The 27,957-nt window shown below is 46.8% G+C and overlaps 1 protein-coding gene across 10 annotated transcripts in view; it reads right to left on the bottom strand.

The window, feature by feature from the left end:
- utrn (utrophin) overlaps positions 1-27,957 on the bottom strand; it is a 341,113-nt gene that overhangs the window by 85,909 nt on the left and 227,247 nt on the right. For all 10 annotated transcript variants that reach the window (XM_036975991.1, XM_036975995.1, XM_036975989.1 and 7 more), the window contains 5 exons: positions 27,050-27,222; positions 17,477-17,633; positions 2,119-2,248; positions 795-1,063; positions 321-467 (listed from right to left, as the gene is read on the bottom strand). In XM_036975991.1, coding sequence (XP_036831886.1) covers positions 321-467; positions 795-1,063; positions 2,119-2,248; positions 17,477-17,633; positions 27,050-27,222 — 876 coding nt within the window. The remainder of the gene's footprint in view (positions 1-320; positions 468-794; positions 1,064-2,118; positions 2,249-17,476; positions 17,634-27,049; positions 27,223-27,957) is intronic.

Here is a 27,957-nt window from a genome sequence, read left to right as displayed (position 1 = left end):
CGTGACACTTATTGCACACCTGTAAAAGGGGCAAGGTTTTAGGCGTGACACCTATTGCCCACCTGTAAAATGTAAAAGGTTTTAGGCATGACATCCTTTGCCCACCTGTAAAGGGGGGAAGGTTTTAGGTGTGACACCCATTGCCCACCCGTAAAATGTGGAAGGTTTTAGGCATGACATCCTTTGCCCACCTGTAAAGGGGGGAAGGTTTTAGGCATGACATGCATTGCCCACTTGTAAAGGGGGGAAGGTTTTAGGCATGACATCCATTGCCCACCTGTAAAGGGGGGAAGGTTTTATGCGTGACACGCATTGCCCACCTGTAGTAGTTTCCAGCGCATGTTGAGGTTGTCCAGTTGTCTGGAGGAGATGGAGGACAGCTGGACATCCAGAGGAGCCAGCTCACCAGACAGCTCGTTCACCTCACACACATCCTGCCTCAGAGGGGACATGTCCTCTTTGAAGACCTGGGGGACACACACAAACAAAATACTCCGATCAGACAGATGTACATTACAATATCAGTACAACGTTTAGTCTTGATTGTGACAATGTCCTGATACTGCACATATTACAGTGCTGGGGTAATACCTGAGCCAATAGTGATTAGATGGTGACAGGTTATTCATTTTTGGCCATTGATGTACTGTATGTACAGGTCAATTACTACCTGCTAGTACCTACCTGCAAGGCCTTGTTGGCCCTAAATGTGTGGTAGTGAATGTAAAAACACCTTCCCTCTCTCTCTCCCCCCATTAATAAACTAGTAACTCCCCAGTCCCCGTCCCCCTCACCGTGGTCTTCGCTATGTGGTCCTGCAGTGAGTCTATGAGCAGGTCTCCTACAGGCTGCCAGACAGCCTTGGTCTCCTCTGCCCTGGCTAGCCGCAGGTCCAGCTGGTCCATGTTGCTCTGGAGCTCCTGTAGCCTCTCTAAGGCCCTCTCTACCTGGCTCTGCCATCCACCCACGTGGCCCTGCAGACGCTCCCACCGCTCCTGCACCTCCGCTGTCTGCTTCCTGATGGCCCTGGCCACACCCCGCGCCTTCTCCTCTGGAGTCAGGTCTGGGAGGGGAGGAGAGAAAGGGGGAGTGAGGGAGAGGACAAAGACTGGAACATAGAGACATGACACCCTGATCTGAAGCATTCAGGCACACATTTTCTATTGTTTTTATTTTACATTTAAGACATTTAAGACCTAGGTCTCTTTTACAAATGCAGCTTGAATACAACATAATTATACACATTATACCCAAACTATATACAGCGGGTCGTTCTGTCTGTTTGCCGGTCTGCCAGACATAGATAGCCACACACCCCAGACAGGACTGGCGTGGGAGCTGTCTGCTTTAATAATGAGAAGTTTGAAATGCAAACAAAAGCCAGGGAAACTCTGGGAGCATTTAATTGGGTCGGAGAAGGTCTTCTCAGCCACTGGGTTCAGACATGACTAGACGAGACAGAGGTGTCCCTGTTATCACTGGTCTCAGATCATTTTTACTCTGTGAAGCCCCTTGTCCCTCCTGTGAAAGTATCCGAGCTATCACAGGTTTTAGATCAGATATACCCTCTACAGCCCCACACACATATAACAGCATCTGAGGTCATCTTAGTGTTGGCTTCAGATAAGTTTCACCTTCTGATTTTATATCCACCAGAATGAAACTATCCTGCCCATCACAGCTCTCAGAGCAGCTCTTAACCACTGATTCGACAAGAGGCCTTCAATAAATAACTACATCAAAGAAGACGGAAGTGCCAGATCTCTGCCTGCTCTCAACTCTGTCCACACCCTCCCAGACCGTCTCATGGGGTCCCTACATTATTGAACATCCAGACTCTGATAAAGAGGAAATGTGCAGATGTACAGTAGCAACGACTTCACTGTTTAAGCCGCTGGGCCGCTGGGCCTTTAGAGACAGAATTACTAATAAAATATGGTTCATATTTAGTGTTTGGGTGTATTCTAAGCCTCATATCACACACCACAAAATCATGAAGTGGACTGGGGAACTTCAGAGCTGCTTTTCAAGGACGTGTGTGTGTGTGTGTGTGTGTGAATGTGTGTGTGTGTGTCTGTGTATTTGTGTGTTCAGTCTAGGCAGTGACAGGAGACTCACCTGTTTTGGGCTGTAGGTTCTTGCGTGGTTCTCCCGGCCCCTCGATGGGCTGGTCAGCCAGGTACATGCGTGCCTGATCCAGCGTACTGACCACAACATGCTCACGGTCCTTCAGCTCTGACCGCAAGGCCTGGTGAGAAACACAAACAGGAACTGGTCAATACCTTGTATCTTTTGAACCTGAATGTCTTACTCAAAATGTCTTACTCCTAACTTGAGATCCACAACTCATAAATTAGTTGTTTTATAACTGAAAGAAAACTTTGGATTCTGCCCGATTTGATCAAACAGCGTCGTAGACCACATTAGTGAACTCAAGCAATAAATATGCTATTTTTATCTAAATGATAGCGACAGTCATTACAGTACCTATTTCTAAATGTTCACGTGGCTCAGTCGGAGTATAAGTGCCTGTATTGGAATCAGAGTTGTCATCTCCCAGTACCATGAAGGCTGTGAACTGTATGTGAACTCTGTTGTCCCAGGGTTCATATTGCTTTGATAGCCTATCTGACCTACCATCTCCATATCAAAGTCAAACACTTACATTTCACTTTAATCAACTCCACCTTTCATCCTAAAATCACACGTTTTACATTCAAAGGAACCAGGGTCTAGACGCACACAATCACACACGCACACATAATCACACACACATAATCACACACACACACACACACACACACACACACACACACACACACACAGAGGTAGGGAGAGAGTTAAGGAGAGAGGTAGGGAGAGAGTTAAGGAGAGAGTTAAGGAGAGAAGTAGGGAGAGAGGTAGGGAGAGAGTTAGGGAGAGAGGTAGGGAGAGAGGTAGGGAGAGAAGTAGGGAGAGAGTTAGGGAGAGAGTTAAGGAGAGAGTTAGGGAGAGAGGTAGGGAGAGAGGTAGGGAGAGAGTTAGGGAGAGAGTTAGGGAGAGAGTTAGGGAGAGAGTTAGGGAGAGAGTTAAGGAGAGAGGTAGGGAGAGAGTTAAGGAGAGAGGTAGGGAGAGAGGTAGGGAGAGAGTTAAGGAGAGAGTTAAGGAGAGAAGTAGGGAGAGAGTTAAGGAGAGAGTTAAGGAGCGAGTTAAGGAGAGAGTTAAGGAGAGAGGTAGGGAGAGAGTTAAGGAGAGAGGTAGGGAGAGAGGTAGGGAGATAGGTAGGGAGAGAGTTAAGGAGAGAGGTAGGGAGAGAGGTAGGGAGAGAGGTAGGGAGAGAGTTAGGGAGAGAGGTAGGGAGAGAGGTAGGGAGATAGGTAGGGAGAGAGGTAGGGAGAGAGGTAAGGAGAGAGGTAAGGAGAGAGGTAAGGAGAGAGGTAGGGAGAGAGGTAAGGAGAGAGTTAAGGAGAGAGGTAGGGAGAGAGTTAAGGAGAGAGTTAAGGAGAGAGTTAAGGAGAGAGTTAAGGAGAGAGTTAAGGAGAGAGGTAGGGAGAGAGTTAAGGAGAGAAGTAGGGAGAGAGTTAAGGAGAGAGTTAAGGAGAGAGTTAAGGAGAGAGTTAAGGAGAGAGTTAAGGAGAGAGGTAGGGAGAGAGTTAAGGAGAGAGTTAAGGAGAGAGGTAGGGAGAGAGGTAGGGAGAGAGTTAAGGAGAGAGGTAGGGAGAGAGTTAAGGAGAGAGTTAAGGAGAGAGGTAGTGAGAGAGGTAGGGAGAGAGTTAATGAGAGAGGTAGGAGAGAGGTAGGGAGAGAGTTAAGGAGAGAGGTAGGGAGAGAGTTAAGGAGAGAGTTAAGGAGAGAAGTAGTGAGAGAGGTAGGGAGAGAGTTAGGGAGAGAGGTAGGGAGAGAAGTAGGGAGAGAGTTAGGGAGAGAGTTAAGGAGAGAGGTAGGGAGAGAGTTAAGGAGAGAGTTAAGGAGAGAGGTAAGTAGAGAGGTAGGGAGAGAGTTAAGGAGAGAGGTAGGGAGAGAGTTAAGGAGAGAGTTAAGGAGAGAGTTAAAGAGAGCGGTAGGGAGAGAGGTAGGGAGAGAGTTAAGGAGAGAGTTAAGGAGAGAGTTAAGGAGAGCGGTAGGGAGAGAGGTAGGGAGAGAGGTAGTGAGAGAGTTAAGGAGAGAGTTAAGGAGAGAGGAAGGGAGAGAGAAGGAGCGAGAAAACGAGACAGAGCAGCGATCGAAGGCAGGAATGGCAGGTCAAATGAGATTTCCCGGAGGTCAAAGTGAAATGAACTGAGGCGTTCACTCAGAGCTGTTCACGACACAGACCTGCAGTCTTCATCAAAACACTCACTAATGCCACATCACACACACACACTCACTTCCTCTTCCTCCCTCTCACACACACACACACACACACACACACACACACACACACACACACACACACTCTGACTTGCTCTCTCCCTGCATTCTATTTCACTAACTCAACCTCACTCTCTCTACTATCCTCTTTCTTTCTGCCCCCACATCCTCCCTCCCTCGCTCCCTCCCTCCCTCCCTCCCTCACACACACACACACGCACAATGACTCACTACAGGCCGGTTAGTCCAGTGGTGACTAGGGGTGAGTTTCTAAACGACCTCACTAACATTATTGCCAAAACATCCACTATGGGAGAGGAAGAGGAGGAAAGCTGGACGACATGTACCAGGGTAATTATTCTTGTTTTAATATATCCAGGACCCCAGGGGGACTCTGATGCCTATCGGACTGTGTGATTGCTTTGTGTGAGGACGATCTTCGAGGGAAACGCTATGAGGAACTTCATTAGATTGGGAGCCTTGCTTACAAAAAGGCTTGTGGTTATATCAGACAGGATGAGATGAGGAATACGAGGTAGCAGATTTTGCGAGGGTTCCATTTGTTACGCAACACCAGCCGAAATCTATTGAAGACTATATGACAGCATGTTGGTTTGAGTGGACTTTAGTAGCAGGATACAATTTGGACAGACATAAGGAAATACTTGCAGAAAAGGAAATGTTGATTAGATTCGATTTTAGGAAAGTCATAAATCACAGTTGAGAATATATATCATATTATTTTTCTTCAAAATTAAACACTTTTTGAGAGCTAGAAAGAGCGACTGTTACTTTTCTTATTCATCATCATTTGGAGTCAAGACATGAAGGGAGAACAAGGACATTGAAAGGCAGAGGCGATGCACGTGCCTTTTGATCAAACGAAAAGGGGCAATGGACGGGTATTGGGAGAAGGTAAAAAAATAACAGCGTCTTCTAGCATCTTCAAGTCGCCACGACGTCTCGTCCTCAAAAAGGAGAGTAAGCCAAGGCAGAGGCGCGTCACCATGGCAATGCTCGGCGTCACTCATGCCGCGGTCACCCCTTCCAGCCAGTAACCCTCTGTCCCCTCGGTAACCCAAAAAAGTCTGACAAACAGCGCCAATAAAGAACAACTCAATCTTCCGGAGTAACTTCAGTTCAGAAAGTCACTGTAACACTGAAGGACCCTGAGGAAAAATACTCTTGAGGAGAAATGAAAAAAGCTGATGCATCCCCTTTCAAGAGGAAATAAAACAACGTTTCTCAGTTGCCAGGATGAGATAAGAGATTACGATCTATCTGAGGAGGAGAAGAGGGGAACATCAAATCATTTATTTATACAGAACATTTCAGACATGGAATGCAACTTCAACTCCAAATTTGCTTTACAGGAAAAAACTATGAAAAACTATGAAAATAAAAATATTCACTACACGATACTGTAAGAGGAAAAAACAACAACTAAAGAATAACAATAAAAACTGAAAAGAATCCTATCGAAAAGCAAAGATAAAAATGTGTTTATTTTAAATATGTCCACAGTTTCTGCCTCCTTCAGGTTCTCTGGCAGGCTATTCCACAGGCTGGGGTCATAATAACTAAAGGCTGCCTCTCCATGCCTCTTGGTCCCCCTCAGGTTCTCTGGCAGGCTTTTCCAGAGGCTGGGGTCATAATAACTAAAGGCTGCCTCTCCATGCCTCTTGGTCCCCCTCAGGTTCTCTGGCAGGCTATTCCACAGGCTGGGGTCATAATAACTAAAGGCTGCCTCTCCATGCCTCTTGGTCCCCCTCAGGTTCTCTGGCAGGCTATTCCACAGGCTGGGGTCATAATAACTAAAGGCTGCCTCTCCATCCCTCTTGGTCCCCCTCAGGTTCTCTGGCAGGCTATTCCACAGGCTGGGGTCATAATAACTAAAGGCTGCCTCTCCATCCCTCTTGGTCCCCCTCAGGTTCTCTGGCAGGCTATTCCACAGGCTGGGGTCATAATAACTAAAGGCTGCCTCTCCATCCCTCTTGGTCCCCCTCAGGTTCTCTGGCAGGCTATTCCACAGGATGGGGTCATAATAACTAAAGGCTGCCTCTCCATGCCTCTTGGCCCCCCTCAGGTTCTCTGGCAGGCTATTCCACAGGATGGGGTCATAGTAACTAAAGGCTGCCTCTCGGTCCAAGGTTTTGGGGTAGTTAAAAGGTCAGTGCCAGAGGACCTGAGGGACCTACTTGGTACATAACTTAAAAGCATGTCTGACATGTATTGTGCAGTTTATAAGGAGCTTGTTTTAAAAAATACAAGTAATATGATTATTGTGGCAGATGTTTGTGTATATAGCACATTTTATGTTTAGGTTTTCAATATATCCCAAACTGTTTCTGCATATTGGTTATTGGGTGCACAATCGTGGATTAATTTATAAACCAATAGAAGAATCTTAAAATGAATTGTAAAACTCACAGGCAGCCAATGCAGACTTCCACACCGGTGTAATGTGTGCTCTCCATCTGGTCTTGGTCAGTACCCGTGCTGCAGAATTCTGTATGTTTTGCAGTTGACCAATGGCTTTCTTGGGTAGACCAGACAGGAGAGCATTACAGTAGTCAAGCCTGCTTATAATAAAAGCATGGATGAGTCTCTCTGTATCAGCCTGAGAGAAAAATAGCCGCATCTTGACAATGTTCCTCGGTGGTAAAAAGCTATTTTGGTCACATTCCTAATATGTGATTTGAAATTGAGTTCAGAATCTAAAATAACACCTAGGTTTTTTTCCTGGTATTTTATCTTTATTGCCTGTGAATTAAAATGTGCGACTCGATTCTCTCTCTGTGCTTTGGCTCCAACAATAAGTACCTCGGTCATGTCTTGATTTAGCTGGAGGAGTTGAGGGCCATCCAAGTATTTAAATCACTAATACAGTCTAAGAATTTATCAAGGGAGCTAAAATCCTCTGGTGACACAGAAATGTAAAAGTTGTGTATCGTCTGCGTAGCAGTGAAAATCAATACTGTGCTTTCTGATAACTCTGCCAGGGGGTAACATATATAAACTGAAAAGTGCCGGACCCAAAACAGAACCTTGTGGACAAGATTCATGAAACAAGATACATGAAACAAGATACATGAAAAAAGATACATGAAACAAGATACATGAAACAAGATGCATGAAACAAGATGCATGAAAGTCAGAGGTTGACACAGTCTTCCCTTTACCCCCCTCCTCTCTGATACAGTAGTTACAGTATTGGTAAGACAGTGACCCAGAAGAGTGAAAATGTTCCACTTCAACTAACAGAATAATAAGTGGTGCTACAGTTTGTGACAAAGCCTTCCAGTATGACATTTTTTACACATCAATGCACTAGAAACCTGGAGTGTATCTTGTAGCTGTGACTTTGGCTGTGTGTGTGTGTGTGCGCGTGTGTGTCGAGCAGCAAAGCAGACAGTCTTATTGGCCCCTGCCCTGTGCTGATGAGGAGATGAGAGGAAGACAACATCACAACACAGCAGAGGGGAGAGAAGGCTATTTCCAGTCTCTCCTCCCTTTCTCTTTTACTGTCACTCTCTACTTCTCTTCCTCTATCCCTCTTTAATCACTCTTTTTTATATCAATCCCCCCTTCCTCTCCTCCCTTTCTCTTTTACTGTCACTCTCTACTTCTCTACCTCCAGCCCTCTTTAATCAGTCTTTTTTATATCAATCCCCCTTCCTCTCCTCTCCTCTCCCATCCCAAACCACGTGTCTCCTTCCCTCTGTCCCTCTCTCTCCCATCCCAACTCCCCTGTCTCCTTCCCTCTGTCCCTCTCTCTCCCATCCCAACTCCCCTGTCTCCTTCCCTCTATCCCTCTCTCTCTCTCCCATCCCAAACCCCATGTCAAATTCCCTCTGTCCCTACTTCTATCTCCCATCCCAACTCCCCTGTCTCTGTCCCTCCCACTCCTTCCCATCCCAACTCCCCTGTCTCTGTCCCTCCCTCTCTCTCCCATTCCAAACCTTGTGTCTCATTCCCTCTCTCCCTACTTCTATCTCCCATCCCAACTCCCCTGTCTCTGTCCCTCTCTCTTTCCCATCTCAACTCTCCTGTCTCCTTCCCTCTGTCCCTCTCTCTCCCATCCCAACTCCCCTGTCTCCTTCCCTCTGTCACACTCTCTCTCTCCCATACCAACTCCCCTGTCTCCTTCCCTCTGTCCCTCCCTCTCTCTCCCATACCAACTCTCCTGTCTCCTTCCCTCTGTCCCTCTCTCTCCCATCCCAACTCCCCTGTCTCCTTCCCTCTGTCCCTCTCTCTCTCTCCCATACCAACTCTCCTGTCTCCTTCCCTCTGTCCCTCTCTCTCCCATACCAACTCCCCTGTCTCCTTCCCTCTGTCCCTCTCTCTCCCATACCAACTCCTCTGTCTCCTTCCCTCTGTCCCTCTCTCTCCCATACCAACTCCCCTGTCTCATTCTATCTGTCCCTCTCTCTCCCATCCCAACTCCCCTGTCTCATTCTATCGGTCCCTCTCTCTCCCATCCCAACTCCCCTGTCTCATTCTATTGGTCCCTCTCTCTCCCATACCAACTCCCCTGTCTCATTCCCTCTGTCCCTCTCTCTCCCATCCCAACTCCCCTGTCTCCTTCTATCGTTCCCTCTCTCTCCCATCTCATTCCCTCTGTCCCTCTCTCTCGCTCCCATCCCAACTCCCCTGTCTCATTCCCTCTGTCCCTCTCTCTCCCATCCCAACTCCCGTCTCATTCCCTCTGTCCCTCTCTCTCCCATCCCAACTCATTCCCTCTGTCCCTCTCTCTCCCATACCAACTCCCCTGTCTCATTCCCTCTGTCCCTCTCTCTCCCATCCCAACTCCCCTGTCTCCTTCTATCGTTCCCTCTCTCTCCCATCCCAACTCCCCTGTCTCATTCCCTCTGTCCCTCTCTCTTGCTCCCATCCCAACTCCCCTGTCTCATTCCCTCTGTCCCTCTCTCTCCCATCCCAACTCCCCTGTCTCATTTCCTCTCTCTCTCTCCCATCCCAACTCCCATCTCCTTCCCTCTGTCCCTCTCTCTCCCATCCCAACTCCCCTGTCTCCTTCCCTCTGTCCCTCTCTCTCCCATCCCAACTCCACTGTCTCCTTCCCTGTCTCTCTCTCCCATCCCAACTCCCCCGTCTTATTCCCTCTGTCCCTCTCTCTCCCATCCCAACCAACTCCCATCTCCTTTCCTCTGTCTCTCTCTCTCTCTCCCATCCCAACTCCCCTGTCTCCTTCCCTCTCTCTCCCATCCCAACTCCCCTGGCTCCTTCCCTGTCTCTCTCTTCCATCCCAACTCCCCCGTCTCATTCCCTCTGTCCCTCTCTCTCCCATCCCAACCAACTCCCATCTCCTTCCCTCTGTCTCACTCTTTCTCTCCCATCCCAACTCCCCTGTCTCCTTCCCCGTCTCTCTCTCCCATTCCAACTCCACTGCCTCCTTCCCCGTCTCTCTCTCCCATCCCAACTACCGTCTCCTTCCCCGTCTCTCTCTCCCATCCCAACTCCACTGTCTCCTTCCCCGTCTCTCTCTCCCATCCCAACTCCACTGTCTCCTTCCCCGTCTCTCTCTCCCATTCCAACTCCACTGTCTCCTCCCTGTCTCTCTCTCCCATCCCAACACCACTGTCTCCTTCCCAGTCTCTCTCCCATTCCAACTCCACTGTCTCCTCCCTGTCTCTCTCTCCCATTCCAACTCCACCGGCTCCTTCCCCGTCTCTCTCCCATTCCAACTCCACTGCCTCCTTCCCTGTCTCTCTCTCCCATCCCAACTCCACTGTCTCCTTCCCAGTCTCTCTCTCCCATTCCAACTCCACTGTCTCCTCCCTGTCTCTCTCTCCCATCCCAACTCCACTGTCTCCTTTTCCCCGTCTCTCTCTCCCATTCCAACTCCACTGTCTCCTCCCTGTCTCTCTCTCCCATTCCAACTCCACTGTCTCCTTCCCTGTCTCTCTCTCCCATTCCAACTCCACTGTCTCCTTCCCCGTCTCTCTCTCCCATTCCAACTCCACTGTCTCCTTCCCTGTCTCTCTCTCCCATTCCAACTCCACTGTCTCCTTCCCTGTCTCTCTCTCCCATTCCAACTCCACTGTCTCCTTCCCTGTCTCTCCCTCCCTCCCATTCCAACTCCACTGTTTCCTTCCCTGTCTCTCTCTCCCATTCCAACTCCACTGTCTCCTTCCCTGTCTCTCTCTCCCATTCCAACTCCACTGTCTCCTTCCCTGTCTCTCTCTCCCATTCCAACTCCACTGTCTCCTTCCCTGTCTCTCTCTCCCATTCCAACTCCACTGTCTCCTTCCCTGTCTCTCTCTCCCATTCCAACTCCACTGTCTCCTTCCCCGTCTCTCTCTCCCATTCCAACTCCACTGTCTCCTTCCCCGTCTCTCTCCCATTCCAACTCCACTGTCTCCTTCCCTGTCTCTCTCTCCCATTCCAACTCCACTGTCTCCTCCCTGTCTCTCTCTCCCATCCCAACTCCACTGTCTCCTTCCCCGTCTCTCTCCCATTCCAACTCCACTGTCTCCTCCCTGTCTCTCTCTCCCATTCCAACTCCACCGGCTCCTTCCCTGTCTCTCTCTCCCATTATTTTGGTCCAAAATCCTTTTTCCTATGGTACTGTCTCCTCAAAGTATTCTAATGTATCTCTTTCTCATCTCACCCTCCCTTTCCCCCTCTCCTTCTGTATGTCTTTCTACCTCTCTAACCCCCACTCCCTCTCTCTCCCACCCCCTCTCTGCTACTATAAATGACAGCCGGTTCTCAGACCTCACTTAAGAAGCAGCTAAATGCCATTAAACTGCTTGGCTCTGCTCTGCCTTCAGCTCTGCCTCAGCCCCTCCGAGGTTACAAACAATCTGCTTTTGTCGTGCTGCTGAGTCATGTGGTTTTTCTCATGTGGAATGAAAAAGAGAGGAGAGAAAAAATAGGTCTGTGTTTGATAAGTGCTGTTTTAAACCGCTGCCTTTTGAGCCTCATTTGGTTTACGAGCCCACAAGGGAGCGAGCAGACGGTTCAAGTAGGAGTCAGTGTGACTTGAAGCATTAAAATGCTAACTCTGGAATACATGTGACAGAACTCGATGGGTGGTTTTGCAAAGCGGTTTCTCCTCACATTGTTTATGCAGTATTGGAGGTGTTAGGATCGACATCTGGAAGGCATCTTCATCCAAACTGAGGCTACTTCTCTACCTACTCTGGCCTCAAAGGCAGAAAAATCCCCTACAAAACTGTAAGACATGAAACTTGAGAATTGACTTCGCTAAGTAAAACAAAATGAAAGCCAACCAACACAGTGAAGAACTTTGCAGTTATTCAGCCCAATCCAGATAGATATAAACTCCTAACCACTACAAGAGGCGTTCTAAAGTTAAATAAGGAGAAATAAGGAGAAATAAACAGTCAATGATAAGTAATTATTCGCAGAAATTCAAAGTCAGAAAGTCTCTCTCTGTTCTTCTCTCTCGCTCTTTGAGTCTCTCGCTCCGTTTCTCTCTCTTTGTTTCTTTCTCTCTCCCTCTCTCGCTCCGTTTCTCTCTCTTTGTTTCTTTCTTTCTCTCTCCCTTTCTCCCTCCGTTTCTCTCTCTTTGTTTCTTTCTTTCTCTCTCACTCCGTTTCTCTCTCTTTGTTTCTTTCTTTCTCTCTCACTCCGTTTCTCTCTCTTTCTTTCTCTCTCCCTTTCTCCCTCCGTTTCTCTCTCTTTGTTTCTTTCTTTCTCTCTCACTCCGTTTCTCTCTCTTTGTTTCTTTCTTTCTCTCTCGCTCCGTTTCTCTCTCTTTGTTTCTTTCTTTCTCTCTCCCTCTCTCGCTCCGTGTCTCTCTTTGTTTCTTTCTTTCTCTCTCCCTCTCTCGCTCCGTTTCTCTCTCTTTGTTTCTTTCTTTCTCTCTCGCTCTGTTTCTCTCGCTCGCTCTGGGGGAGATAACGTTGTGACGACGCAGCAGTCCATTTCAGTTTCCTTTACATCCTGCCCATCCAGGTAAATGGTGCTAATCGATCACACAGACAGTGTGATTAAACTAGCTTAGCGTAGCCACTCTGATGATAGTAGCTTTAACTTTGGCTCAGTGATTGCATTAGCTAGCTTACCATAGGCAGTGTAAATATGTTAGCTTGGCTTAGCCTCTTGACTGACACTAATATTATCAAAATGAGAACACTCTTAAAACCAAGCCTCCACAAACAGTGAGTTGATGAAATCCTTCTAAGCGAGTAAATAACAGACAAACACTCCTAATCACTCCTTTGTCTTATTTTCTTATTTTTCCACTTTAATTATATATTCACATAATCCTAAGTACTGTTTAAATACGCAACATATTGTGGTGGCTTCTCCCCACACTGAAAAGACAAAGACAACTGTTGCATGGAGATAAAAGTAGAGGGAGTGATTAAAAATGGCTACATGTGCTCTCTTCTCCTTCTCTCTCCTTGAGGAGGAATCAGTGGGCTGCTAACACGGGCCTTTTATTGGATCAGTCAACGTGTGATTAATAAAAGCTATTATGGCCATATCAGAAACAAAAACACAATCCATACACTTACTGGAGGAGAAGGGCACTTTCAGGCAACGCTCATCTCCGGAATAACAGAATGTCTTCCTTCCCCCCTTTCACTTGTTTACATGAATCTAACCGTAGTGAAAACAAATAGGAGGAGAACTAATGTTGTTGACTTGGTGATATAAGGATGGATATACTCCAATAAAGAGATGAGTTTCCAGCCCTCTACCTCTCTACTCTCTACCTCCCTACTGAGTCCTGCGCTCTTCATCACGATCTCTCTCCGCCTCCTCCTCCAGCTCATTTGCCTGTGTCTCCATCAAATTCATCCTTCTCTCGATCTCTCCCATCTCTCTTCCTATCCATCACTCTCTCGGTCTCCTTCATTTCTGGGACTGTCATTTCATCATCACTTTCCTCCTCTCCCTCACACTCTGCTCCAGCCCTCCTATATCTTCCTCTTGATTCATTTAGGTGGCTTAGCTTACCTTCTCTCTTTCTTTCCTTTCAGAAACCGTAACCTTCCTCAGCCTCACATCAGACTATTTCTATATCCCCATGCATATATGTATGTATTTCTTCCCTCATCCAGACCATCCAGCTAGTGTGCGTGTGTGTAATGGAGTGTGACGTGTTCAAAGGGCCGGTGCTTGGTACTGATCTGCCCCAGGTCGCTCTCTCAGGCTCTGCGGGAACTCAAAGCCAATCTAGTAAGAAAGACCTGAAGTCAAAATGAAAAGTGATCCTTTTCACTTTCAACTACTTCATTCTATTAACCACTATGTCTATGAGTGCCCCACAGCCTGAGAGAGACCGAGAGAGAGGGAGAGAGAGAAGGGGAGATGAGAGAAAGAGAGAGGGAGAGGGGAGAGAGAGAGAGACCGAGAGAGAGAGAGAGAGAGAGAGAGAGAGAGAAGGGGAGAGAGAGAGAGACCGAGAGAGAGAAGGGGAGATGAGAGAAAGAGAGAGAGAGAAGGGGAGAGAGAGAAGGGGAGATGAGAGAAAGAGAGAGAGAGAAGGGGAGAGAGAGAGAGACCGAGAGAGAGACCGAGAGAGAGAGAGAGAGAGGGAGAGAGAGGAGGGGAGATGAGAGAAAGAGAGAGAGAGAGAGAGAAGGGGAGATGAGAGAAAGAGAGAGAGAGAAGGGGAGAGAGAGAGAGAGAGAAGGGAGAGAGAGGGAGAAAGAGAGAGAGAAAGAGAGAGATGGGAGAGAGAAGGGGAGATGAGAGAGAGGGAGAGAATGGGGGAGAGGGAGAGAGAGAAGGGGGAGAGATAGAGAAAGAGAGAGCGAGAGAGAGAAAGAGAGAGAGAAAGAGAGAGAGGGGGGAGAGGAGGGGAGATGAGAGAGAGGGAGAGAAGGGGGGAGGGGGCAAAGGCGAGAGAGAAGGGGAGAGAGGGCGAGGGCGAGAGAGAAGGGGAGATGAGAGAGAGAGAGAGAGAGAAAGAAGGGGAGAGAGGGAGAGAGAGAGAGAAAGAGAGAGAAGGGGAGAGAGGGAGAGAGAGAGAGGGAGAGAGAAAGAGAGAGAAGGGGAGAGAGGGAGAGGGAGAGAGAGAAAGAAGGGGAGAGAGAGAGAGAGGGAGAGAGAGAAAGAGAGAGAAGGGGAGAGAGGGAGAGGGAGAAGGGGAGAGACAGAGAAAGAGGGGGAGAGAGAGTTGTGTGTGTAAAAGTCAGATAGAAACAGAGTAAGAAAGAGGAAATGACAGAGAGAGGGAGAGAACGAGGGAGAATAGGATAGATGGAGAAATATTGAATATTGTGCCTTTTTGAGCCGTACCATGTTTTCTAAAGACTGTCTGACCAAGCTATCGTCCTCTCTACTCTGTCATCACCATTCACTGTAACCATACCCTGTCCCATAATATAACAGGCAAACACACACACGCACACACATGCCATCACATAGTTACACCGCCGTGGAAATGTGTGTGTACTCTCCAGGCATTTGTGTGAATGAAATAATAGCCTTCTGAACGAAATGGAGAACAAGGCCAGAGAAACACATTACTATGTCAACAGCAACAACGACAGCAGCATCGACAGCAGCAACGACAGCAGCAACGACAGCAGCATCGACAGCAGCAACGACAGCAGCAACGACAGCAGCAACGACAGCAGCATCGACAGCAGCAACGACAGCAGCAACGACAGCAACGACAGCAGCATCGACAGCAGCAACGACAGCAGCAACGACAGCAGCAACGACAGCAGCAACGACAGCAGCAACGACAGCAGCAACGACAGCAACAACAGCAGCAGCAACGACAGCAGCAACGACAGCAGCATCGACAGCAACAACAGCAGCAGCAACGACAGCAGCAACGACAGCAGCAACGACAGCAGCAATGACAGCAGCAACGACAGCAGCAACAACAGCAGCAACAACAACAGCAGCAACGACAGCAGCAACAACAGCAGCAACAACAACAGCAGCAACGACAGCAGCATCGACAGCAACAACAGCAGCAGCAACGACAGCAGCAACGACAGCAGCAACGACAGCAGCAACGACAGCAGCAACGACAGCAGCATCGACAGCAACAACAGCAGCAGCAACGACAGCAGCAACGACAACAGCAACGACAGCAGCTGCAGACAAACAGACAGGCTTAACCCTGACCAGAGGCTGAATCACAACTAGGGAGGGTAATTATGTATAATAACCACATCGCTAAATACTAAAGAACCACTAACGTTGTTACGTTTACCATATTGTAGTGGTTATAGTTGTGGTTTTGTTTATAATGGAGGGTGTCATTTTGGCTACAGGGGTTGTGGCTATGGTCGTATTGACTGTGGTTCATGATACTGACTGTGGTTGTATTCATCATGGTACTGACAGGGCAGAGGTTGTATTCATCATGGTACTGACAGGGCAGAGGTTGTATTCATCATGGTACTGACAGGGCAGAGGTTGTATTCATCATCGTACTGACAGGGCAGAGGTTGTATTCATCATGGTACTGATAGGGCAGAGGTTGTATTCATCATGGTACTGACAGGGCAGAGGTTGTATTCATCATCGTACTGACAGGGCAGAGGTTGTATTCATCATGGTACTGATAGGGCAGAGGTTGTATTCATCATGGTACTGACAGGGCAGAGGTTGTATTCATCATGGTACTGACTGTGGTTGTATTCATCATGGTACTGACAGGGCAGAGGTTGTATTCATCATGGTACTGACTGTGGTTGTATTCATCATGGTACTGATAGGGCAGAGGTTGTATTCATCATGATACTGACTGTGGTTGTATTCATCATGGTACTGACAGGGCAGAGGTTGTATTCATCATGATACTGACTGTGGTTGTATTCATCATGGTACTGATAGGGCAGAGGTTGTATTCATCATGGTACTGATAGGGCAGAGGTTGTATTCATCATGGTACTGATAGGGCAGAGGTTGTATTCATCATGGTACTGATAGGGCAGAGGTTGTATTCATCATGGTACTGACAGGGCAGAGGTTGTATTCATCATGGTACTGACATGGCAGAGGTTGTATTCATCATGGTACTGACAGGGCAGAGGTTGTATTCATCATGGTACTGACAGGGCAGAGGTTGTATTCATCATGGTACTGACAGGGCAGAGGTTGTATTCATCATGGTACTGATAGGGCAGAGGTTGTATTCATCATGGTACTGACAGGGCAGAGGTTGTATTCATCATGGTACTGACATGGCAGAGGTTGTATTCATCATGGTACTGATAGGGCAGAGGTTGTATTCATCATGGTACTGACAGGGCAGAGGTTGTATTCATCATGGTACTGACAGGGCAGAGGTTGTATTCATCATGGTACTGACAGGGCAGAGGTTGTATTCATCATGGTACTGACATGGCAGAGGTTGTATTCATCATGGTACTGATAGGGCAGAGGTTGTATTCATCATGGTACTGATAGGGCAGAGGTTGTATTCATCATGGTACTGACAGGGCAGAGGTTGTATTCATCATGGTACTGATAGGGCAGATGTTGTATTCATCATGGTACTGACAGGGCAGAGGTTGTATTCATCATGGTACTGATAGGGCAGAGGTTGTATTCATCATGGTACTGACAGGGCAGAGGTTGTATTCATCATGGTACTGACATGGCAGAGGTTGTATTCATCATGGTACTGACAGGGCAGAGGTTGTATTCATCATGGTACTGATAGGGCAGAGGTTGTATTCATCATGGTACTGACAGGGCAGAGGTTGTATTCATCATGGTACTGACAGGGCAGAAGTTGTATTCAATATGGTACTGACAGGGAAGAGGTTGTATTCATCATGGTACTGACAGGGCAGAGGTTGTATTCAACATGGTACTGACAGGGCAGAGGTTGTATTCATCATGGTACTGACAGGGCAGAGGTTGTATTCATCATGGTACTGACAGGGCAGAGGTTGTATTCATCATCGTACTGACAGGGCAGAGGTTGTATTCATCATGGTACTGACAGGGCAGAGGTTGTATTCATCATGGTACTGACAGGGCAGAGGTTGTATTCATCATGGTACTGACAGGGCAGAGGTTGTATTCATCATGGTACTGATAGGGCAGAGGTTGTATTCATCATGGTACTGATAGGGCAGAGGTTGTATTCATCATGGTACTGATAGGGCAGAGGTTGTATTCATCATGGTACTGACAGGGCAGTAATCAAATTGACCATTGCTTTGGTACTGACCGTGCAGTGGTTGTGTTGCTGCAGCAGGGTGGGGACATCTCCTCCTATGGGCATCTGTTTGGCCAGGTCCTCATCCTTCAGACAGATCCACCTCCACAGCTCTTCCAGCAGGCTCAGCAGACGACTCCAACGCTCCGCACTCGCCTCCAGGTGAGCCCTGGAAATACATGGTCATTACATAGTAACATTACAGTTGCAACCAGGGTTGGGTCATAACATAGTAACATTACGGTTACAACCAGGGTTGGGTCATTACATAGTAACATTACGGTTACAACCAGAGTTGGGTCATAACATAGTAACATTACGGTTACAACCAGGGTTGGGTCATAACATAGTAACATTACGGTTACAACCAGGGTTGGGTCATAACATAGTAACATTACAGTTACAACCAGGGTTGGGTCATTACATAGTAACATTACGGTTACAACCGGGGTTGGATCATAACATAGTAACATTACAGTTACAACCAGGGTTGGGTCATAACATAGTAACATTACAGTTACAACCAGGGTTGGGTCATTACATAGTAACATTACGGTTACAACCGGGGTTGGATCATAACATAGTAACATTACAGTTACAACCAGGGTTGGATCATTACATAGTAACATTACAGTTACAACCAGGGTTGGATCATTACATAGTAACATTACAGTTACAACCAGGGTTGGATCATTACATAGTAACATTACAGTTACAACCAGGTGAGCCCTGGAAATACATGGTCATTACATAGTAACATTACAGTTACAACCAGGGTTGGGTCATTACATAGTAACATTACAGTTACAACCAGGGTTGGGTCATTACATAGTAACATAACGGTTACAACCGGGGTTGGATTATTACATAGTAACATTACAGTTACAACCAGGGTTGGATCATTACATAGTAACATTACAGTTACAACCAGGTGAGCCCTGGAAATACATGGTCATTACATAGTAACATTACAGTTACAACCAGGGTTGGGTCATTACATAGTAACATTACGGTTACAACCAGGTGAGCCCTGGAAATACATGCTCATTACATAGTAACATTACAGTTACAACCAGGGTTGGGTCATTACATAGTAACATTACAGTTACAACCAGGGTTGGGTCATTACATAGTAACATAACGGTTACAACCAGGGTTGGGTCATTACATAGTAACATAACGGTTACAACCAGGGTTGGGTCATTACATAGTAACATTACGGTTACAACCAGGGTTGGGTCATTACATAGTAACATTACGGTTACAACCAGGGTTGGGTCATTACATAGTAACATTACGGTTACAACCAGGGTTGGGTCATTACATAGCAACATTACAGTTACAACCAGGGTTGGGTCATAACATAGTAACATTACAGTTACAACCAGGTGAGCCCTGGAAATACATGGTCATTACATAGTAACATTACAGTTACAACCAGGGTTGGATCATTACATAGTAACATTACAGTTACAACCAGGTGAGCCCTGGAAATACATGGTCATTACATAGTAACATTACAGTTACAACCAGGGTTGGATCATTACATAGTAACATTACAGTTACAACCAGGTGAGCCCTGGAAATACATGGTCATTACATAGTAACATTACAGTTACAACCAGGGTTGGATCATTACATAGTAACATTACAGTTACAACCAGGGTTATGACATGGTTACAAGATGGTTATGTCATGTTTACAAAATGGTTATGACATGGTTGAAACATGGTTACAAGATGGTTGTGACATGGTTACAAGACGGTTATGACATGGTTACAAGATGGTTATGACATGGTTGAAACATGGTTACAAGATGGTTATGACATGGTTACAAGATGGTTATGACATGGTTGAAACATGGTTACAAGATGGTTATGACATGGTTAAAACATGGTTACAAGATGGTTATGACATGGTTAAAACATGGTAACAAGATGGTTATGACATGGTTACAAGATGGTTATGACATGGTTAAGACATGGTAACAAGGTGGTTAAGACATGGTTACAAGATGGTTATGACATGGTTAAGACATGGTTACAAGATGGTTATGACATGGTTGAAACATGGTTACAAGATGGTTATGACATGGTTACAAGATGGTTATGACATGGTTGAAACATGGTTACAAGATGGTTATGACATGGTTACAAGATGGTTATGACATGGTTAAAACATGGTTACAAGATGGTTATGCCATGGTTATGCCATGGTTACAAGATGGTTATGACGTGGTTACAAGATGGTTATGACATGGTTAAAAGATGGTTATGACATGGTTAAAACATGGTTACAAGGTGGTTATGACATGGTTAAAATATGGTTACAAGATGGTTATGACATGGTTACAAGATGGTTATGACATGGTTAAGACATGGTTACAAGATGGTTATGCCATGGTTATGACATGGTTACAAGATGGTTATGACATGGTTAAAAGATGGTTATGACATGGTTGAAACATGGTTACAAGATGGTTATGACATGGTTACAAGATGGTTATGACATGGTTAAGACATGGTTACAAGATGGTTATGCCATGGTTATGACATGGTTAAAAGATGGTTATGACATGGTTGAAACATGGTTACAACAGTTTCAAACATGACCGTGATCAGGTCCATCACCATGTAAGCAGAAGGTTAAAGCAGTTATACATCTCCAGGTGGATACTAGGACAGAATAACATGGTTAGACTGGTGAGGTTGGGGTGGGTGTGTCAACCATTACAACTGGACATATTTCAAAGTGTCCAACATCGGGAAGCATTTAGACGAGGAAACAAGAGACTGAAAGTTACACAGAGAGTTTCCTTCTCTTTAGGGCAGCCAAAACAAATTATCCAGGAGGGAGGGAGGGAGGGAGTGGTCCCCACAAGGACAAAGGCTATTTTAAGGGAAAATAAGATTTTAAATGGAAATCAATGTAAGGGCCCCACAAAGATAGTAAAATATATGGTGTGTGTGTGTGTTTGTAAATCAACGTGTGTGGTTATACAGCATTATGTGTATTATTATTCAGTGTGTGTGTCTGTGTGTGTGTCTGTGTGTGTGTCTGTGTGTCTGTCTGTGTGTGTGTGTGTGTTCTTAAATGCTTTGTTTTGACATTCTGAACATGATGTACAGCCGCACAGTCCCATAGCAGCTACTCTAATTATACATGTCCAGTAATTAAGACATAATGAACCCTAAATAATACACACACGGCAGCACACACACACCCACCCCGATAACAGCTCAGCCTTAACCCTCTCCCATAGGGCAACACTGAGTACATGGTGTTGCAGTGTTTCTAACTAGTTTCAACTCTTCACCACAACCCTCTCTTCCTCTTCACCATAACTCTCTCTTCCTCTTCACCACAACCCTCTCTTCCTCTTCACCACAGCCCTCTCTTCCTCTTCACCATAACTCTCTCTTCCTCTTCACCACAACCCTCTCTTCCTCTTCACCACAACCCTCTCTTCCTCTTCACCACAACCGTCTCTTCCTCTTCACCACAACCCTCTCTTCCTCTTCACCACAACCCTTTCTTCCTTTTCACCACAACCCTCTCTTCTTCTTCACCACAACCCTCTCTTCCTCTTCACCACAACCCTCTCTTCCTCTTCACCACAACCCTCTTCCCCTTCACCACAACCCTCTCTTCCTCTTCACCACAACCCTCTCTTCCTCTTCACCACAACCCTCTCTTCTTCTTCACCACAACCCTCTCTTCCTTTTCACCACAACCCTCTCTTCTTCTTCACCACAACCCTCTCTTCCCCTTCACCATAACTCGCTCTTCCTTTTCACCATAACTCTCTCTTCCTCTTCACCACAACCCTCTCTTCCTATTCACCACAACCCTCTCTTTCCCTTCACCATAACTGCTTTTTCCCCTTCACCACAACCCTCTCTTCCTCTTCACAATCCTCTCTTCCCCTTCACAACCCTCTCTTCCTCACCACAACCCTCTCTTCCTCTTCACAATCCTCTCTTCCTCACCACAACCCTCTCTTCCACTTCACCATATCTCTCTCTTCCTCTTCACCACAACCCTCTCTTCCACAACACTCTCTTCCCCTTCACAACCCTCTCTTCCACTTCACCACAACCCTCTCTTCCTATTCACAACCCTCTCTTCCTATTCACAACCCTCTCTTCCACTTCACCATAACCCTCTCTTCCTCACCACAACCCTCTCTTCCTATTCACAACCCTCTCTTCCACTTCACCACAACCCTCTCTTCCCCTTCACAACCCTCTCTTCCACTTCACCACAACCCTCTCTTCCATTTCACCACAACCCTCTCTTCCGCTTCACAACCCCCTCTTCCCCTTCACAACCGGCTCTTCCTCTTCACAACCCTCTCTTTCTCTTCACAACCCTCTCTTCCTCACCACAACCCTCTCTTCCTCACCACAACCTTCTCTTCCTCTTCACAACCCTCTCGTCCTCACCACAACCCTCTCTTCCTCACCACAACCCTCTCTTCCTCACCACAACCCTCTCTTCCTCACCACAACCCTCTCTTCCTCACCACAACCTTCTCTTCCTCTTCACAACCCTCTCGTCCTCAACACAACCCTCTCTTCCTCTTCTCAACCCTCTCCCTCTTCACAACCCTCTCTTCTTCACCACAACCCTCTCTTCCTCACCACAACCCTCTCTTCCTCACCACAACCCTCTCTTCCACTTCACCACAACCCTCTCTTCCGCTTCACAATCCTCTCTTCTGCTCTCAACCCTCTCTTCTGCTTCACCACAACCCTCTCTTCCTCACCACAACCTTCTCTTCCGCTTCACAACCCTCTCGTCCTCACCACAACCCTCTCTTCCTCACCACAACCCTCTCTTCCTCACCACAACCCTCTATTCCTCACCACAACCCTCTCTTCCACTTCACCACAACCCTCTCTTCTGCTTCACAACCCTCTCTTCTGCTTCACAACCCTCTCTTCCTCTTCACCACAACCCTCTCTTCCTCACCACAACCCTCTCTTCCACTTCACCACAACCCTCTCGTCTGCTTCACAACCCTCTCTTCTGCTTCACAACCCTCTCTTCCACTTCACCACAACCCTCTCTTCCACTTCACCACAACCCTCTCTTCCTCACCACAACCCTCTCTTCCTTACCACAACCCTCTCTTCCTCACCACAACCCTCTCTTCCTCACCACAACCCTCTCTTCCGCTTCACAACCCCCTCTCCTGCTTCACAACCCTCTCTTCCTCTTCACAACCCTCTCTTCCTCTTCTCAACCCTCTCTTCCTCTTCTCAACCCTCTGTTCCTCTTCACAACCCTCTCTTCCTCACCACAACCCTCTCTTCCTCACCACAACCCTCTCTTCCTCTTCACCACAACCCTCTCTTCTTCTTCACCACAACCCTATCTTCCTTTTCACCATAACCCTCTCTTCCCCTTCACCATAACTCTCTCTTCCTCTTCACCACAACCCTTTCTTCCTTTTCACCACAACCCTCTCTTCTTCTTCACCATAACCCTCTCTTCCTCTTCACCACAACCCTCTCTTCCTCTTCACCACAACCCTATCTTCCTTTTCACCACAACCCTCTCTTCTTCTTCACCACAACCCTCTTCCCCTTCACCATAACTCTCTCTTCTTCTTCACCACAACCCTCTCTTCCCCTTCACAACCCTCTCTTCCCCTTCACCACAACCCTCTCTTCTTCTTCACCACAACCCTCTCTTCCTCTTCACCACAACCCTCTCTTCCTCTTCACCACAACCCTCTCTTCCTCTTCACCACAACCCTCTCTTCTGCTTCACCACAACCCTCTCTTCCTCTTCACCACAACCCTCTCTTCCTCTTCACCACAACCCTCTCTTCCCCTTCACCACAACCCCCTCTTCTGCTTCACAACCCTCTCTTCCTCTTCTCAACCCTCTCTTCCTCTTCTCAACCCTCTGTTCCTCTTCACAACCCTCTCTTCCTCACCACAACCCTCTCTTCCTCTTCACCACAACCCTCTCTTCTTCTTCACCACAACCCTCTCTTCCCCTTCACCATAACTCTCTCTTCCTCTTCACCACAACCCTTTCTTCCTTTTCACCACAACCCTCTCTTCTTCTTCACCACAACCCTCTTCCCCTTCACCATAACTCTCTCTTCTTCTTCACCACAACCCTCTCTTCCCCTTCACAACCCTCTCTTCCCCTTCACCACAACCCTCTCTTCCTCTTCACCACAACCCTCTCTTCCTCTTCACCACAACCCTCTCTTCCGCTTCACAACCCTCTCTTCCACTTCACCACAACCCTCTCTTCCTCTTCACAACCCTCTCTTCCTCACCACAACCCTCTCTTCCTCTTCACAACCCTCTCTTCCTCACCACAACCCTCTCTTCCTCTTCACAACCCTCTCTTCCTCACCACAACCCTCTCTTCTTCTTCAACACAACCCTCTCTTCTTCTTCAACACAACCCTCTCTTCCTCTTCACCACAACCCTCTCTTCCTCACCACAACCCTCTCTTCCTCTTCACCACAACCCTCTCTTCCTCACCACAACCCTCTCTTCCTCACCACAACCACCCATCTCTCTCTTTATTTATGCCAAGGTTGTGGCCGCTCCTCCACTGTCCAGGCCTTGTAGAGTTATGTGGCACAGTATTGGCTCAGTCAATGTCTCACAGAGGGCATATTTCATGTCCAAAGCAAAGCATACATATTCTAGCTAGAGTTTATGGAATGGTTTCACGTACATAAATATTACACAACAAACCAGTCAGCATGGTTATGACATACACTCCTTTGCATATCTAAATGGGAATGATTATTGATTGTAATGCATTAATCATGGTCAACTATAAATAAGAGAGTGTAGACCAGCACTGCAGTAGGTCCAGTGGATGCTTTAAAGTAACTGTCCAGTGTTTCCAGATTTATTTGTAATATGACCTATAATTAATTACAATGTGAGTCAAATAGTTCATTGCCATTTTTGTTAAAATCAGCTTTTCTGTGTTGGAAACCCCAACCGCAGAATGATATGTGCACATACCCGTCATTAAAAATATTCATGCAAGTAGCCCACTGATTGGCCAGCTCATTCTCCTCAGGAGGACGACATCATCCTCTATGAGGAAATAGCAAGCATTGTTTTAAACTTTTATGCTTTGGCCACAAATACGAGTATACGATGGGGCAACAACATTATTTGTGTATGAAAAGGTGAGATTTTCACTGGACAGTTATTTTAAAAGGAAAATACCACTCGAAGAATATCTTATGGTATTTGTTTCATTAGTCCACTGTTGACACAGTCCCAAAATGTTTTGCACCTCCCCCCCCTTGGGTTGTGCCGTGGCGGAGATCTTTGTGGGCTGTACTCAGCCTTGTCTCAGGATGGTAAGTTGGTGGTTGAAGATATCCCTCTAGTGGTGTGGGGGCTGTGCTTTGGCAAAGTGGGTGGGGTTATATCCTTCCTGTTTGGCCCTGTCCGGGGGTATCGTCGGATGGGGCCACAGTGTCTCCAAACCCCTCCTGTCTCAGCCTCCAGTATTTATGCTGCAGTAGTTTATGTGTCGGGGGGCTAGGGTCAGTTTGTTATATCTGGAGTACTTCTCCTGTCCTATTCGGTGTCCTGTGTGAATTTAAGTGTGCTCTCTCTAATTCTCTTTTTCTCTCTCTCGGAGGACCTGAGCCCTAGGACCATGCCTCAGGACTACCTGGCATGATGACTCCTTGCTGTCCCCAGTCCACCTGGCCGTGCAGCTGCTCCAGTTCCAACTGTTCTGCCTGTGATTATTATTATTTGACCATGCTGGTCATTTATGAACATTTGAACATCTTGGCCATGTTCTGTTGTAATCTCCACCCGGCACAGCCAGAAGAGGACTGGCCACCCCACATAGCCTGGTTCCTCTCTAGGTTTCTTCCTAGGTTTTGGCCTTTCTAGGGAGTTTTTCCTAGCCACCGTGCTTCTACACCTGCATTGCTTGCTGCTTTGGGGTTTTAGGCTGGGTTTCTGTACAGCACTTTGAGATATCAGCTGATGTACGAAGGGCTATATAAATACATTTGATTTGATTTTGATTCGTCAAGATATAAAGCTTTCAAAATACAGAAAGTGAATTTACAGAAAGTGTCAGTGAATGGTTAAGATATGAAAGTTAAAAACATAAATAACTTATTTACATAAGTATTCAGACCCTTTACTATGAGACTCGAAATTGAGGTTTCTACAACTTGTTTGGAAAATTCAATTGATTGGACATGATTTGGAAAGGCACACACCTGTCTATATAAGGTTCCACAGTTGACAGTGCATGTCAGAGCATAAACCAAGCCATGAGGTCGAAGGAATTGTCCATAGAGCTCCAAGACAGGATTGTGTCGAGGCACAGATCTGGTGAAGGGTACCAAGACATTTCTGCAGCATTGAAGGTCCCCAAGAACACAGTGGCCTCCATTTCTGAAATGGAAGAAGTTTGTAACCACCAAGACTCTTCCTAGAGCTGGCTGCCTGGCCAAACTGAGCAATCTGGGGAGAAGGGCCTTGATCAGGGAGGTGAACAAGAACCCGATGGTCACTCTGACAGAGCTCCAGAGTTCCTCTGTGGAGATGGGAGAACATTCCAGAAGGACAACCAAGCCACTCCTCAGTAAAAGGCACATGACAGACCACTTGGAGTTTGCCCAAATGCACTTAAAGGACTCTCAGAATATGAGAAACAAGATTCTCTGATCTGATGAAAAAAAGATTGAACCCTTTGGTGTGAATGCCAAGCGTCACGCCTGGAGGAAACCTGGCACCATTCCTACAGTGAAGCATGGTGGTGGCAGCATCATGCTGTGGGGATGTTTTCCAGAAGCGGGGACTGGGAGACTAGTCAGGACCGAGGGAAAGATGAACGGAGTAAAGTACAGAGAGATCCTTGATAAAAACCTGCTCCAAAGTGCTCAGTACCTAAGACTGGGGCAAAGGTTCTCCTTTCAACAGGACAACGATCCTAAGCACACAACCAAGACAATGCAGGAGTGGCTTTAGGACAAGTCTCTGAATGTCTGAGTGGCCCAGCGAGAGCCTGGACTTGAACCCGATCGAACATCTCTGGAGAGACCTGAAAATAGCTGTGCAGTGACCCTCCCCCTCCAACCTGACAGAGCTTGAGAGGATCTGTAGAGAAGAATGGGAGAAACTCCCCAAATATACTGTAGGTGTGCCAAGCTTGTAGCATCCTACCCAAGAAGACTCGAAGCTGTAATTGCTGCCAAAGGTGCTTCAACAAAGTGCTGAGTAAAGGGTCTGAAAATACTAACTGTATGTAAATGTGATATTTCCGTTTTTCATTTGTTATAAATTTGCCAACATTTCTAAAAACCTGTTTTTGCTTTGTCATTATGGGGTATTATGTGTAGATTGATGAGGGGGGAAAAACAATTGAATACATTTTAGAATAAGGTGGTAACGTAACAAAATGTGGAAAAAGTCAAGGGGTCTGAATACTTTCCGAATGCACTGTGTGTTAGCAGAGATGTGTTGTTTAATGTTATGGTACAGACTGAATGTTGTCAGTATATTATACAGTAGTACTGACTGAATGTTGTCAGTATATTATACAGTAGTACTGACCGTATGTTGGCCGACTTGGTTTTGAGGTCGCTCCAGCGCTGGTTCATGTCGTCCAGTCTGTGCTGTAGAAACACAGCCTCCTCAGAGGTCCCCAAGGCCTTGACCATCCTGGGCCTGTTCCCGTCCATACTCTTATAGATATCATTATGAGCATCGATTTCCGCCTGGATATCCTACAGAGAAACAGCGAAGGAGAGAAAGGTTTTACTTTCAACAAGTCTGTGTTGTACAGTTACAACTGTTACATACATACAGCATTAAAAAGTCAAATCAAAACATCAATCCCTTTCTATTAGCTTTAAGATGGTGGGGAGGAAGAGAGGGGAGGGAGAGAGGGGAGGGAGAGAGAGAACACACGTGCTAGCTGGTCTTGATGAGTGTGTGTGTGTGTGTGTGTTGCAGAGCCAGCGAAACAGAGAGGGCAGAGCATTTTAGACATCTTTCAAATGTCCTCTAGCTACTTTCAACTGTCCTCAGCCTCCCAAGCGAGAAACAATTCATTCTAAACCCCTTCCACACCCGAACCAAGCGACCCAGGTCTCCGTACTTATGAAGTTCTATGTTCTGCTACATGAAAGTAAGCTAAGCTAATAATACGCTATGCTCCCCTAATCAACGCTAATGTAGGCTAATGGTATGCTACGCAATGCCAGACGAGACCGGTGTGTGTGTGTGTCAGTGTGTGTGTCAGTGTGTGTGTCAGTGTGTGTGTGTGTGTGTGTGTGTGTGTGTGAGAGAGATTCAGAGAGGGACCCTGGGCCCTGAAGTAAGGCAGAGAGTGGGCCCTACAGATTAAGAATTTAGATGAGGGTGTGGTGTGAGTATTTGAATGTGTGAGTGTTCCCCTGGTTTCATTTGGAAACTTTTTCTCTCTGGCTAACCTGTCGTCCACTCTTCCACCCTCATCA

This window comes from Oncorhynchus mykiss, chromosome 4, assembly GCF_013265735.2.
Source record: "Oncorhynchus mykiss isolate Arlee chromosome 4, USDA_OmykA_1.1, whole genome shotgun sequence".
NCBI classification, from domain to species: domain Eukaryota; kingdom Metazoa; phylum Chordata; class Actinopteri; order Salmoniformes; family Salmonidae; genus Oncorhynchus; species Oncorhynchus mykiss.
The sequence above is the reverse complement of the archived record's forward strand: the minus strand, read 5'-3'. Positions and strand labels throughout refer to the sequence as shown.